This window comes from Drosophila teissieri, chromosome X (assembly GCF_016746235.2).
Source record: "Drosophila teissieri strain GT53w chromosome X, Prin_Dtei_1.1, whole genome shotgun sequence".
Classification (NCBI taxonomy): Eukaryota; Metazoa; Arthropoda; class Insecta; order Diptera; family Drosophilidae; genus Drosophila; species Drosophila teissieri.
In genome coordinates, this window is record NC_053034.1 from 14,535,473 (window position 1) to 14,551,326 (window position 15,854).

Below are 15,854 nucleotides of genomic sequence, written 5' to 3' on the forward strand. Positions count from 1 at the left end.
TTTTTGGTTAAGCATCTGCTTAAGATCACCTATGATAGGTGCATTTATCTTTTTATTATTAGCTCACTTTAGTTGTTTGTGCGATTTACTATGTTAAATATGCATATTTTCGTATGTTTGTTTTAAAATCACTAATAGTATGTATGCCATTAATTAAAAAACTCGACTTTTCGAAAATTTGCAGCTTTATTTTTATGGGATTTTATAGGTTTTTCTTTTTTGGTTGTTTAATGAAACTTCTAAACTAAACTACGCTTTCCGGGTTTCCATTTTCTGAGTATCAGAAAGTGCGTGGCGATCGAACTTCCCTGCTTTCCAGGGGACGGGGCCATATGCGCCCTAGTTCTGGGCGTGGTGAACGCCGTGGTAGGCGGCCTGCTTGTGGGCGGGGCTGCGCTGACCGAAGGGGCTCTTGGGGTTGACCTCCAGGATGTAGTCACCGCGCAGATCGAAGTCGACCTGCAGACCCATGTAGGCGCGCTTGCCGAAGCCATCCTGCTCCTTGTACTGCTTCAGGGAGTTGGCGGGAACGGCGGGGAAGTTGCGCTCGCTACCGGGACGCACGGACTCGGCAAAGTAGCGGGTGGCACGGGCCACAGCCTCGATCACATTCTCGGATCCGGGAACACCGGTGGAGGGTCCGTTGGGGTAGAAGTCAACATCGCCGCAACGGATGGGGGTGCCCATGGCGAAGGTCGAAGTGTGGATGGCATCAACGAAGTCGGCATCGCCGCGGGACAGACCACCGAGGACCTGGGGACGCTTGGACAGCACCTTGGCGGGGTCCAGACCGGTGATGCGGCGCAGCTTGTGTCCGGTTTGGGCGGTGAACTTGTTGCCAGCAGCTCCGGCCACATGGGCGCTGATTCCCTGGCCGATCAGGTGGATGATCTCCTGGGGCACACCCTTGTTGGTCAGATCGATCAGGGTCTGGCCGATCATGGCGCCGGTGTTCTGCACATCCAGCATAGCGTAGCGCTTGAAGTTGGTCAGGGTGGAGCCGAGGTCGATGATCTGTAAATGAAATTGCATAAATATAAATGTACTATATGTAAATAGAGATATTAATATGAGAAAGGAGTAAACTTACGATCAAATCGCCGCTGGCGGCCTTGGCGGACTTCCATTGGTCGGCGGCCTCCTCGCTGCTGGTGTAGTCGTAGTCGCTGCTCTTGAGCTGCTGCTGCTGCTCCTGGGCGTTCTTCTGCAGCTGCTGGAGGTTGTACTTCTGGACGTAGGCCTGGACCAGCTTGCGCATGGCCTTCTTCTGGGCGGGACTGCTCTGGGGCAGACCGGTCAGGACAATGGTGACCTCATCCTCGCCGAATCCGGGCTGTGCCTTGGCCGTCTCCACGTAGTTGTTCAACTTGCACTCAACCTTCTGTCCGTTGGACTTGACGATCCAGACGGGCACGTTGCTGGGGCTGGGCACAAAGCTGGGGGTCAGATCGTGCTTGATTTGGCCAACGTGGTCTGGGGATCCAACAGAAATAGCCAGTTAAAATCTCAATAAGTGGAATATGTCATTAGAAATCTCTGGAGATTTGAAGCAACTGAAGTACTGGATGCTTTTAAGGCATCCACTCTCAAACCTCTAGAGATTTGCAGTACAATGATTTCTACTCACAGATCTTCTCGATCATCTTGGCACCCTGCTCCAGGGGCTGCTTCTCCAAACGCTCCCAGGTGATGTCGTTGAGGGAGGGCACGCTCTCCAGCTCGGAGGCGGTCAGCCACTTGGTGGGCTTCAGCTGGCTGTTGGAGCCATCCTTGGAGGCATGGGCCGCCACCAGGAGGCAGGTGGCCAGCAGGCAAAGGCGCAGACTCATTATGGTCGTGGGAATCGGAATTGGATCAGATCAGGCCAAACGTTGAACGACGTTTGATGGCTTCTTCCAGCCCCATCTCGGGCTTATATAGCTCCGATTCCATAGCTGTGCCAACTATTTTCTGCTGACCACAGGAAGTCGTCGTCGTTGTCGGCTGTCTAGCTTCTAGTTTTTTTCCACCCCTTCGTTCTGCTGATCTGTCGCCGGTATTAAAGTGCAAGTCAAGGGAAAATTGCAAATAACCGATTTATTTCACATGTGTTTGCCAATAGTTCAGTTCTCTTATCGCAAAGAGGTTTTTGAACCTCTCCACACTTGGCAAAATGTGTGCAAAAGATCCATTCATAAAATGGTAAGATTCAGATTATTGAAAAATCGTTGATTACCAACATTAAATCGTAATATTTAGGGCTGTAAATGTTATTGTACTATCAAAACTATTACACTATGTGCTAATGCTGCGTATTATTGTTTAGTTTTATGTATGCCCTTTCAATCGATTCAAATTTTTGTTCTCTGCACTTAAATTGTAATCCAGCGCGAATGATTAAAACAACTTCTATAGATCCATTGATAAGACTTGACCTGACAACAAACTTGCAACACCTGCGTCAAGTGCGGGACTGGTGTAACCCGGCATTGACCTCCAGCGATTGGAAGCCGACCAAGTTAGAATCAATGACCAGCCAGGTGAATAAGTATAAATATACAGTATATTTATATGCTAAAGCATTGCTGCTCTTGTAGTATTCTATGGTCTCATAAATCTTTAAACAAAACATAAATACATTGTCTAAAAAATAAATATAATATTTGTGTCTGCGTCAACAGTAATGATTCAGCTTGAGTTGCATAAAATTGTATTGCATAAAAAGGGTAATAACAAGCAAATGAGAAAATGTATAAAAAAGAGATCAAAAATAATATTTAGGCTATTTTTGGCATGGTTACTTTACTACATTTCATATTTGAATTATTTCATACTCTAACCCAGCGTTAAAAACGTACAGACACGTTCAAATAAATTTAATATATAAATTGTTTAAAAAAATACATGTTTATTCTTACAAGTTTTAGCCTAGAGAACAGTTTATGTAACGCGCTTATTTATGTTCGTGTAGCCAATCCCGACACATGCCATTAGGACCTTTTGGGCACCACGCACATCCTCCACTTCGTCCTCGTCCTCCGCCTCGGGATTCTCCAGCTTGAAGGTGATCGAGAAGAAGTCGCGCAGATGTTGCAGAAAGTGAACGGTGTAATTGGACAGGGCACCTGCAACAAGTTAAATACAATCCACATAATAATCACAAAAGAATTTAGTTACGTTTAGCTGAACACATACCTGTGAGGAATTTGGAGACATGTTTTTGCCCCAGTGCTATATAGAGTGCTGCCAGCCATTGATAGCTGGAGTCCACACAGCCACCTCGGTAGATCTCGTCCAGCAAACGCAGAGCCACCTCTTTGCCCAGATCTTCAGGTATGGAGGGGGTATCCTTTGAATAAAAGTGGGAAAAGATATTCCTTTAGTTTATGATATTTGTTAATGGTAAATGGGCAACATCATTATAGTAGGTAAATTTATTGACTCCATAGAGAATTTTACTCACCGACTCCTCCCTTGTGTTGGAACAGCAATCGGCGGCGAAGCACACACCGTCCGTCGTCTCTGCAATCAGGCAAATGCCAAATCCGGGCGAATTACCGGACATCTTGCCCTTGTTCTGATCTGTGTAGATATACACATCCGGCAGGAACTTTAGCATACATCCCTTAGCCGCCTCCACGGTGCGATTGGCCATCGCCGGCGAAACTTTGCAGGCATAAACAGTGCCCCGGATGCGTTTAACCATGCCTTGTGACTGGAATTGAATGGCTCGCAGGCTCTTTCGCACCGGACACCTGAAGATGATCTCGCCGCCGCCCAGAGGAGCTACTCCACGCCGAACAATCTTGAGTTCGAGGCCCTCGTCGACTAGGAGGAATCGCTTGAGCAGGGACAGGGCTGCACCTTTGATATGGTCGACGGATGGCGAGTCCTTGCTGTTGGTCACACCGCGCAGGGTGCACTGTAGTGGATTCTTGCAAAATGGACCCAACGCTATTAGGGCGTCCAGAAAGTAACCAATTCCACGCTGGACGCAGCAATCATGATGAATCTGACCGCCATGCAGTAATCCTGGTGAGAACATGACACTCGTGCCGGCGGGATTCAATTCGATCTTGGTTCCATTGGTGATCTTGTCCAGCAGGCGGATTAAACTTATCTCGTATTCCCGCAAACCGGGTGCCGTTTCGTCCTCTGAACGGATTTGGCTGATCTTCACTGGTTTGCCCGACAGGCAGGCGAGGATTAGGCGCTGCTTGAGAAAGTTGCTGCCGCGGTAAATGAGGCAATTGCCCTCCTGGGCAATGGGCGGCATCTTAGAGACTCTAAATGCTCTAAATAATAATGAATTTTAACAAAACGCTCGGTGCACGTGCGTTAAAGGAGGTAAACAACGGCTATCGCCGTATTATCGCTTATCGATATACAAAACAGTGTGGCAACGCGCTTTAGGGCTGTCAAGCAAATACTGTTAACTTCTATAAAAAATACCGAAAGCTGTAAGAGATTTTAAATTGTTGTATGGTGACTACCCTGTCTTATTTGCGAGCCAAATTCATTAATTCAATCGAAGTCGGCGGAGGAGGCTTATAACAAAAATTAGTATTAAAAATGTCTGCGCTTCCTAATTTTGAGGAGTATGTCATTTGTCCATACGATAGCGCTCATCGTATATTGCCGGTCCGCTTGACCTATCATTTGACTCGTTGTGCCAAGAACTTTCCATCGGTCAAGTTAGTCCGCTGTCCATATAATACCACCCATCTACACTCGGTAGCTGATATGCGGGTAGGTCCCATAACTATTATCCGGAATTTAAACTTAAGTATTTATTCAATTCATTTATTTATCACATTTGGCAGAACCATGTCATCGAGTGCCCCAATCGATCGGCCGCGGAGCGCTTTAAGCTGCCGGACGTCTTGCCGCCTGTGGAACCGCCACCGCGTGAATTTCTGATCGAAAGTGCTGAGGACTGGGATGCCGAGCCGCCAGTTCCGACTTACAATCCGGCAGCTTACTGTGAGAAAGAGCCCATCATCCGTAATTTGCAAGGAGCTCCGCCCGCCGCTCGTCGGGCATTCCGCGAAAGCGAACGCCGGCGATTCAGAGAAATGAATCAGCATTAGATGCTCCGTGTTATGTTCCATTATACCTACATATTAATATATCCACATACTTACAACCCACACAACATACATATAGCGATCGGTTTAAATTCTTACATACAAATGTACATATGTAATTTGATACAGTTCCAAGAAGGAGCAGCGATCTGGCGTTTTTTTGTTTGTTAGCTTAGGTCAGCGTATAATTGAATACATATTGTCTTGTCATCAAATAAGAATCAGTTAATGTTAGGAATCTTCAAAATATCATTTCGTAAATATTCATATGGTAATATAGATTACAAATAAAAAAGATCAGCTGAATACACCTTCAACGGTAAATTACTTTGTATTCTTATTCACCGCTATCTGCCGCTAAACGGGAATGTACCGTAATTTCAGGTAACTGTCAATATTTCTTTGAACAATAAATGGAAAATTTAAGATTTAACTAAATTTAATGTTTTTAGTCTTGATTGCATAAAACAGGACCATTGGGTAACATAATTTAATTTCAGTGAGTACAAAGAACGCAATATGTCGTGTTTACAAGTTATACACATCCATGTTTTTTCATCTCTCTTTTAAAAAACCGCTAGCTTACAGAGCTGCCACTCTGTTAGACGATTCTTAGAAGTCATCAAAACTTAATATGCTTCGTTTATCATAGTTTTCTTCATAAACACGTATACATAGGCTAGTATTTGTATTTAAATTTAAAAACTTTTGAGAAATTATTTTAAGAGGAAGCTTTCTCCATGTGCGCTTTACAAGACCGGCACCTTAGCTGAAAATGAACAGTCTGGCAACACAGTCTGTTCGAAAACGATATAAAAGCCCACGCCGCTTTGCGCTCTCGCTCAGTCAAGTTGAGTTTTCACGGCGTGTTGTTGTGTGCGTTTCTGGTTCCTTATTCTGCGGTTCTTCAATCCTTTTTGTTCCAATCAAACTGAAAAAGAAATCAAAAGTTCACACTGCTTAGCGGCAAAAACAACAAAAGCGAAGCGAAGGAGCATCAGGCAAAAAAAGAACAAACAACAACAATAGCAGCAACAGCTCCCCCACACACGCAACTGAATGGTTGTGGGTGTGCGAGTGTGTATGCGTGTGTAAAGGAGCCTTTTAGTAAACACTCACACACATGTGTATTTTTTTCTGTGAGCCACAAGAGATTTGAGTGCATTTTTTGCAATTTGCCTTGCCAACCCCTCTCCCTTCCACGCCAAGAGGGAAAAAAGGAGCCTACGTAGAAAAACAACAACTATTAAACAGGCTCCTCAGCGTATAAAAGCAGCGCAGCCGTCGTCGACGTCGACTGCAGTGGGCCAACGTTGTTGCAGTCGTGTCGTTAGTTGTTGTTCTTGTTGCAGCATCAAAAACAGAAATAGGGAGAGCGAGCGAAACAGCAGGAGAGACAGAAAAGCACTTAGGTAAGTGGCAAAATAAAAAAGAACGAAGAAACAGCAGCAGCAATAACATGATCTTGACGAAGACCAATTCAAAGTAAAAAAGAAAAAAAAAAAAAAATGCCGGCAAATGCGAATATAAAAGCAAAAAATGCAAAACAAAATTACAGTCGCGGTCACAAAATAATGCCATATTAGATGTTTTAAAAAAAAAAAGTCTAATTTTAAATATTATTTGATGCGCGGCATTTGATCCAATTGGAAAACGGTGGTGTACGTGATAAAATCAACCGGCACGCACGCACGCACCCGAAAATTCGAGAAAAACAAAAACGAGGAAAGCCAAAGCCGAAAAAACAGCTGCCCATATGGGGTGGGGGGTGAATTTGTTTGTTTTTTTTATTTTGCTTGCCAAACTTGTTTCTTAGGCTTTTTGTTTTTATTTTCGTGGTCTCGAGGTTTATTTGCATTCGGCGCCCCTTCAATGTTTCCATGTCATCCGATTTTGTTTTCCCATATTATTTTTGTTCAACAGAAATGCGGACACACAGTGGTGGTACAATTTACTTTTCATAATTAACAATTATTTAAGTATTTAGCAAAATCAAATTATGGTACAATTTACCAGAAATCTTAACGCTAAGAATTTTCTAACAAAAAATGCAATATGACCAAAGGTATAATATGACTTGAAGCCCGAGAAGTTATTAGATGGTTTGTGTATGTATGATAACTTTATTTGTTCTTCGGGCTCTGTGGAATCATGAGCAAATTCCAATTTCTCTGATTACTGAATGTCAAACAATTACCGATCATAGTTAGAAGGTATAAACAAAATTTAATATATCTAATTTTATTTTTTCTTATATCTAATTGCAATTCTTTAGTGTGACAAATAGTTCGATCTATTCCGTTAAAAAAAAACAGCACACAATGTTGCGAACGTCTCTGCTTCTTTTCTTGTTCCATTTATTGGGCATTCCTTACGTTTTGCAAAATATTTGCGACGCAATTTCGACAGCGTCACTTTTATGCTCTTTTTCCCTCTCTCCTCTTGCTTTCATCCTCTTCATCTGTCTCCCTTCATTCCCAGCCCAACATTTTCCCGATTTCGGGGTTAAAAAATAATTTCGGACACGCATCAATAAAAAGCCTGAAGGAGGAAAAGGGATGGGAACAAATGCCGAAAAATGTTTATTTTGTTGTTATCCGAAAAAGGGGGCACAACAAGTGCGAAAGTTGAAGAAGAAGAAGATGAGAAATAGACTGGAAGGAGACGGCAATAAAAACATAGAAATTCGTAAGGCGCACTAAATTTTCAAGGTTAAACCGGGCAAAACAAACATAAAACCGGTAACAGCATATGTATATAGATGTATGTATATATGTATTTACAGAGGGGGGAAATACATAAGAATCAGCGGCTAAAGAAGAGGAGAAAGCACAAGCGGTGCAATATAAAAAGCACACACAAAACAACAACAACAAAACAAAAAAAAAAAAACACATGCGGCTTTTTTTCACGTTATCTTTGTTTTCATTTGTATTATGCTTTACATACATGGATGGAAGAAGCGAAGAAGACAAATCGGCAATTTTACAACCGAAAATTGCGATAATTATTCAGCAAATTTGTCGAACGTACCAATGCATGTACAAAATTTGAATGAAATATAAAATATAAATAAATATTGGTTTCTTATCGTAATAAAGATTTCGTTTGTGCAATATAACATTTTAACTAAAATTGCAACACAGCATAATAACATTGAAAATACATAAGACACACAAAAACAAAAGCAGCTGGGAAAGTAAAACATATGTATCTATGTAGGCATTTATGTAAAACAAAAACAATCACATAGGCAGGGAAACACAGGCAACTTTCGAGCTAGAGTTGGTGCAAAGGAGATGGCTATATTGTTTGTGGGGGTTGCAAAGCTTTAACGGTAACAAATTTATGTAGTAGCTTTGGTGTTGGTGCTGTTGTTGTTGCGTGACCTTGAATTTTGACTATAGGGGAGTTTCAATACATGTCCATATCGCTATCCCTGTCACACCCACGCCCATTGACAAACATTTGCAATTTCCAAGACGCAGTACCGTTATATACAGATGCGGTCAAAAAAATGGCGCTAAAGCTAAACATATTGTTATTAACATAGGCTACAAATGAAAACCTAGAAACTTCTTTGCATAATTGTTAAAATAACTTGTTTTTGCTCATAAAAAAAAGTAAAATTCCGACACAAGTCATTTGACTTTTGATCTTGTCTTTACAATTACTTTGTACTATTGAGAGCATACAATTTATGGGCATGCCAAAGAGCTTGTTCTATAATTAGTCAACTACTATTAAATCTAAATAACATGAAAATAAAGCAAAATGAACTTGGTAAGAAGGGGTTTCTGACGGGGGGCCTTGTCGGCTACGTGCCAGACATTATGTGTATTTATTTTAGTTCCATGTATTCCACAACCGCGACGCACAATAACAAATAAATCTCTGGCTGGCGAGAATTTTTTCTTTAAGGCGAGACATGTAAATTATACAAACGAAAGTATGTTTTTCCAAGAGTCAAGTTTCATAATTGCACCGAAGACTATCCCTTAAAAGATTAAATAGCATATCCATAAACAAATTTATTGGTGTTCCAGTTGCCAGAGTCCCTTTAATTGTACTTTCATTTTCTATAAAATTGCTTTAATTTTTCCAACAACTTACTGCTTTGATGTTAATCAACACCCTTTCCCCATCTACCTGTTGCAATTTATTTATAGGCAAAAAAGCACGCACCTGGTGCCAGAGTACAAAACCCAATCCTCTACAATATCCGTGCTTAGCATTCCAAGGGGATAACGAGGAACGTGTATCGTAGAGAGTTTGAGAACATCGTCAGTATGGAAGTGGAATCGAATAACAAACGCGCCACCAACGGCGGCCGTCACTCCACTCCACCGGCGGAGTCCGATTCCAAGGAGAGTTCCGTCGAGCGGGAGCTGAACGGCGAGATCGAGGCGGTGGAGCTGAATGGGAGTGGTGGTGGCGGTCACTCGAACGGGCATATCAAGAAGCCGCTGCCTGTCGAGGACGGCAGGATTAAGCGTAAGGCGAAGCGGTTCATCCAAAGACAGAATAGCTCCGGCGGCAGTCCCAATCAAACCAATGGCAATGGAGCTGCTGCCGCTGGCGGGGCAAGTGCAATGCCGCTGGCAATCAACGGCATCATACCGTCGCCCGGTGGCTATGTGGTGCCACATCGCCGCTGGAAGAACAGCCGGCGTTCGCGAAACCTCAATCGTGGCCGCGGACTGCCCAAAAAGGGTGGTGGCGGCGGCAAGGGCGTCTGGGGATTGCCCGGTTCGGAGGCTCTGGCTGAGGTCTATGAGGACGAGAATGATCCCAACTACGATAGTGAGTGCAACGATCGTAATGTGGAGCTGCGCGAGGTGATCACTGAGGTTACACCCGAGGAGTTCTTTAAGCTGGCGGAGCCCATTGTCTTGGAGTACTACGAGCACGGGGATCCGCATGAGGTGGCATTGAGCTTCGATGAGATACTGCAGGGTCCGATGCGCGAGCACATCACCAGCATTCTCGTAGAGATCGCCATGGATCACAAGGATTCCCAGCGTGAGATGACCTCGGTGCTGATCTCTGACCTGTATGGACGGGTTATTACCGGCAAGGATATTGAGAAGGGCTTTAACATGCTGTTGGCCAATCTGCCGGATCTCGTCCTTGACACTCCAGAGGCGCCAATCATGCTCGGCAACTTTATGGCCCGCGCCGTGGCCGATGACTGCATTCCGCCCAAGTTTGTGGCCAAGTCGGTGGAGGAGCTCAAGCTCCTGGAACTGGGCGAACATGCCGAACAGGCCCTTCGCCGTGCCGACTCGCTGATCTACAAGCAGGTGTGGGCCCATCTGGACAATGTCTGGGGCATGGGTGGGCCACTGCGTCCCGTGAAGACGATCACCAAGCAGATGGAGCTACTGCTCAAGGAGTACTTATCCTCGCGTGACGTGGCCGAGGCACAGCGCTGTCTCCGTGCCCTCGAGGTGCCACACTATCATCATGAGCTCGTCTACGAGGCGATTGTCATGACACTGGAGTCACTTAGCCAGACCACCGAGGAGGCCATGTGCGAGCTGCTCAAGCAGCTAGATCTCACCTGCCTGGTGCTGCCCGCGGGCATGGAGCAGGTGGGTCCATTATACCTGATAAATAGATTGCATTGTAAATTAGAAGTCAATGTATTGCTTTTGCGATTGGACTTGTAATTAAAATTGCGATATATCGATTGATAACCGAATTTATTCTACTATAATTTACTGTCTCTAATCCATTAGGGTTTCATGCGCGCCTTCGACGACATGGCGGACATCGTTTTGGATGTGCCCCTGGCCTATATAATACTCGATCGTTTCGTCGAACGCTGCAATCGCGCCGGATTCCTTACCGACAAGATTATAAACAATGTGCCATCGCGGTAAGTTTTGCGTTTAGTCCTTAAGAACATGGAAAACTTATTTCTTGGGAGCAATTTTACTAGGATTGACTTTTTGGGTAGGAATCACTTATCTATAGGCTTGCATTTCTCATAATAGGTAGTGTTTGTTCAATTGAATCATATGATAGGAAATCGGAATATGGATTAAGTGAAAATATCAGTTGTTACTTATCAACTGATACTGGAACGATGAGCCCACCTTTGTGTACAAACACACAAATCTACTACCTGCAAGAAAGTATACTTAGTAATGAGAGCGAGACGTGTTTACGTAATCGTAGCAGCTATAAAGACAACACGCCCCCAAAGTAGTAGTACCCCCTATAAAGAAGGCTAATACATACATATGTACATTGTTGTTTACAATCTTTAAACTTAATATACTCATACCCTCCCATATAAAGCGGGGTATATCGACCAGATCGTCGGCTATGTTTATAAATACATTTGTATGTACATATATAATTAAAGGAGTGGGTTAATTGTTGATAAAACCTTGGCCTTGGTTGCGATAGCAAAATTAACTAGTTCTCGATTTTATTATGATTGTGCTTGATTATTCTATTTTTGGCGAAGGGTAGACTTACATAGCTAGGATTTATGGAGGCCATTTGTTTGTTCTAATTTTTGCCTATGAGTGCAAACAGTATTTGACACATAAATATGCCATGACGAAGCAAATGTAATGTAAATATTCACAAAATATTAGGAAATATTAATAATTTGGAGTGCCATCTAAAATACATATTTTTGTAACTATTTTGACGCCAGTTAAATTATTTTTTTTTATACGATGAAGTTGAATAGCTATTATTTTAACCGCCGCTGTGCCTAAATGTGTATGTACGTGTTTGTTTTGTGTGTTTTTTGCCGGCTTCGACTTGTTTATTGTTCTCCTATTTTTTGATGTCTTCGTTTTTTTGTGCTTTTGGCTGAGTTTCTTATACATGCATGTAGACGTGTTTTGTTTGTGACCAGAGTGTTTGTCTGTGTATGTACATATGTATATGTTTGTTTATGAAATTTCTATTGCGCAGTTTAGTTTCGCATTTTGGAATTAAGTTTATATACGTACATACATAAATACATACATATGACTCGTCATCCGTTGAGGCAGTCGCCGATTGCTTTTGGTTCTTTTTTTTCTGTATTTTGTTTTCTTCTATATTTGTGTGCTGTATTTTCTTATTGTTTATGTTGTTGTGCCGGTTTATCAGGTGCCGGCTAGTTATATTTATTTTTATACCGAGTTCTTGCTTGCCTCTACTTCTTCTGCGATCAGCTTTATTATTTTCCCACTTTCTGTTTCTTTTTTATCACTGTGTTTTTGCTACGAGTTGATGGGGAAATAGTATCTGTATGACCGGTTATATATACGGATGTACACAGATACAGATGCAAGCATAGGTCTTCAGTTTTCAATGGGTTATTTTCAATAGTACACTCTAAAGCTGCATTACATTTTAGGGATCCTGGGTTGGCTTTTTTTTGGTATCATTAGTATTACTATTTTAGAGACTTACTTGGTATTATGCAGGTTACTGTTATTATGTTATTTCAAGAATACAACGAGCTTTTATTATATAATTTATTTAGTGCATAAAGCTTGTGAGGGTAATTAAAAATCCATATTCTTCCATCGTGTGCAGTGTGGGTGGGGAGGGGTGAGGTGGGGTGCTGTCTCTTATCGATTGGTTTTTTATCGCGGCAAACTTTGCATTGCTGGATTGTTGTTGTTGTTTTGTGTGGACTTTATTATGAATTCTGTTGTTGTTTGTTGGTGCAACAACCTGCATGTGGCTCAAGATCGTCTTGGTGTGTTGTTGTTGTCTATATTTTTTGTTTTGTTTTTAGTGTTTGTGCAGTGCCGCGGTGTTTGTGCGAAGGTAAACATGGCTGCTAAGTTGCTGTTATCGACCTGCTCTGCCACTCCCACTTTGGTTGTGCCCCGCTTGCAGTTGCTGTTGCTGTTATTGTTTTTGTTGTTACTGCCACTACTATAACTGCATTTGCATTTGCATTTCGCCTTGACAGCGGCTATTGCACTTTGCCACAGCGCGACAGCCGCAAACGCAACAACAACAACTACTACAACAACTACTAGAAAAGCAAAAAAAAAAACTGCAGCAGCCACAAAGGCAACAACACCAACACCATTCATTTTTCACCCAACAACAAGACCAACAACTGCATTTGACGCCAACGCAACTACAAATGCAAAAGTTGATTTTTTTTAGTTTAAAGCTGAACTCAATGCCAAGAGACTCAGACATAACGGTTCATGGGGCCCAGTGCTGGCTATTTTCTAGCTATATGTTTAGTAACTACTAGAGTTCTAAAAGCTTCATAATATTTTGGTTTAAAAGTCGCTAAAAATATACATTTTGAATCAATTAATATTTTAATGAATGATAAAAACCAGCAGCTTGTAGATTCAAGATCAGTCCTTTGTAGTTAGGTTCAATAAATTGTAATTAATGCAAAGTTTGCAATTGTTTCAGCTATAAAATAGTTAAACTGCCAGCACTGCGCTGCAACTGGATTTGCTTTTTTTTTGTCTGGGGGCTCCGCTCTTTTATGCTTTTGCTGTATTGTTCTTTATTTATTTGTATATATTTTGTTATTGTTTAACTCTTGTATTTACTTGCGTTTGTGATCGCGCGCTTATCTTGCCTCAATTTTAATTGACTCTTCTACACCAGCACACTTGTGTATGTGTGTGTGTGTGTTTATTTCTGCATTTAGTGCCCCACTTGGTCACATATTTATAGTAGCAACAATTAAGGCTCCAGCTGGTTTTTGCCTTTGTTTTGCTTAGAATCCTTTGACTGGTCACCTTAGTGTTGTCCCCCATAAAATATAAAACTAGTTTTTATTTACCTCGCCCTCCTCACCCCCCTCTGAATTTTATTCACCCGCTACTTTTGCACAGCTGTTGCAGTAAAAAGAGTAGAAGAGAGAGAGCGGGAGAGAGACAGAGAGAGAGAGAGAGAGCGCGAAAAAGGGTCAACGGTTGAATGAACTTTTGTGCAAATTCGTTGTTGTTCTTGTTATTGTTGTTGCTGTTGCCAAATTTGCGCCAAGCATTTCGCAACTTGTTTTTTGTGTTTTCCTCTTTGTTTCCTTGTTCTTTGTATTATTTTTTGTTTTGCTCTTTCTTTTGTTTTTTTTGCTGCAATGCATTGCATAATTGTATAATTGCTTAGTGCGTACGACAGAGCGAGAGAGAACGAGAGCGAGACAGTATAATGCAATTGCATATTATACTATTGGTTCTTTGTTTAGGAAAAGACACACTGTAGTCTTGCAAAAATTAGAAATTAACTTTTGAAAAGATGTTGCACATTAAGGATCTTAACAAGGTTTAAATAATTTTAAATAAAAACTTAAATTAATGAGCAGGAATATAATCATTTGTATCAATCAGATTCTTAAAGATAATACAGTCTTTATTACAGTATTTACTCCAAATTGATTTACCAATATCTGATCGATTCTCTCGATTTTATATTTGCAGCGGACGTAAGCGTTTCGTTTCGGAGGGCGACGGCGGCCACGTGAAGCCTGCTACCTTGCCCATGCGTGATTAAATCATGGGGACAAACGGGGGCGTTATGTGCTTCACATGCTTATATAACAACAGCCCCCCCAACCCCCAAGGACAACTAGAGGAGCAGCAAGAGAAATACAAACATAAAACAAAAACACCAAATTACAAAAAGGAGAAAATCCATACGAACGCAAAGAATAAATACAACATTTATAAGAAAAGACGATATGAAGAATTTGTCGCAAATCTTGATAAAAAAGAACCTTATCCTCAAAACCCAGAAAAGGTCACATACACACAACAAACAAATAAAAACAAAAAACAACAACAAACAATCAATCGGAATTTGATCTCCGTTTAAACTATATTCATTATTATAAAACCTACATAAACACATACAACGTATAACTTACCTACATGTAACTATCAGCGTAATTCGAAAGTATATTTGAGAGATTTGTAAAAAAAACGAGATGAATAAAACGATCGCAAAAAAAACGAGAATCCAGCCAAAAACGGGTCACTCTTTGTGGATTTCCCTTCGGAAAGGATCGCATAAAGGATAAGAGTTGGAACACAGAACATCGGCGTACTTAGCACGCCGTCATTATGCCACTTGAAATCAAAGCATATTACTTACACGGAACTGTTATTGACACTCGTACACCTCTTAGATTGATTGAATTAATTAAATAAGTTGTATGAACATGATGATGATTTATCAATTGTATGAACACTGTTATTAAGCGAAAATGATTACACACAACAAATTCCATTGACATGAAATTGAGCAAACCATTTTGATTATTCCTATGCGCATCGACAACATGATTTTTCCTTAACTTCTTTTTTTTGTAACTTTGAGTGTTAGAAGACTAACATAATTAGGCTTAATTTTACATTGTACGTATATTTACCAACGGATTCATTTTCTTTCGCTTGCTTTTTTTTTTGATTGAATAAAAGCTGCATTTTATATGATAAGAAAATGACTTTTGTTTTCGACGCACTTATATTTTTAAATGTTCACACTTCATGAAGAAACAAAATTCGACATATACTTACACATACGCCCACACATCTATATATATATTAAATATATATATCTACATATATATAAACTATTGTGTTAAAAGCAGAAAATATACATCAAAAATAAAAATTTAAAACATAGACGATGCGTTTTGCACAAGTACTTTTATTTATTTGATTGGTTTTATAAATTGCAATCCTAACTATTTCTGAAATACCCAAATATAGATGAAGGAAAGTTGCATACCTATACCTTTAGCTTTAATAACATTTCATGTTCTTTTTAAATTTTATTTAACAGCTT

At 41.2% G+C, this 15,854-nt stretch overlaps 4 protein-coding genes across 4 annotated transcripts; 2 read left to right on the forward strand and 2 right to left on the reverse strand.

The window, feature by feature from the left end:
* Positions 1–167: 167 nt before the first annotated feature.
* Positions 168–1,891, reverse strand: LOC122623357 (vitellogenin-3). The gene is made up of 3 exons (XM_043802475.1): positions 1,628–1,891; positions 1,091–1,473; positions 168–1,014 (listed from the first exon to the last, which is right to left on the reverse strand). Exons 1-3 carry the CDS (start codon positions 1,827–1,829, stop codon positions 340–342), a joined length of 1,260 nt encoding a protein of 419 aa, XP_043658410.1. The 5' UTR covers positions 1,830–1,891; the 3' UTR covers positions 168–339.
* A 949-nt stretch (positions 1,892–2,840) lies between these two features.
* LOC122623894 (probable RNA 3'-terminal phosphate cyclase-like protein) lies at positions 2,841–4,368 on the reverse strand. Its single transcript, XM_043803265.1, has 3 exons — positions 3,443–4,368; positions 3,175–3,328; positions 2,841–3,104 (listed from the first exon to the last, which is right to left on the reverse strand). The coding sequence occupies exons 1-3, from the start codon at positions 4,253–4,255 to the stop codon at positions 2,920–2,922; spliced, it is 1,152 nt and encodes a 383-aa protein (XP_043659200.1). The 5' UTR covers positions 4,256–4,368; the 3' UTR covers positions 2,841–2,919.
* A 109-nt stretch (positions 4,369–4,477) lies between these two features.
* Positions 4,478–5,390, forward strand: LOC122623895 (gametocyte-specific factor 1 homolog). The gene is made up of 2 exons (XM_043803266.1): positions 4,478–4,728; positions 4,803–5,390. The coding sequence occupies exons 1-2, from the start codon at positions 4,552–4,554 to the stop codon at positions 5,067–5,069; spliced, it is 444 nt and encodes a 147-aa protein (XP_043659201.1). The 5' UTR covers positions 4,478–4,551; the 3' UTR covers positions 5,070–5,390.
* A 497-nt stretch (positions 5,391–5,887) lies between these two features.
* LOC122623119 (programmed cell death protein 4) lies at positions 5,888–15,529 on the forward strand. The gene is made up of 4 exons (XM_043802076.1): positions 5,888–6,478; positions 9,236–10,660; positions 10,808–10,947; positions 14,486–15,529. The coding sequence occupies exons 2-4, from the start codon at positions 9,356–9,358 to the stop codon at positions 14,556–14,558; spliced, it is 1,518 nt and encodes a 505-aa protein (XP_043658011.1). The 5' UTR covers positions 5,888–6,478; positions 9,236–9,355; the 3' UTR covers positions 14,559–15,529.
* Positions 15,530–15,854: the final 325 nt, after the last annotated feature.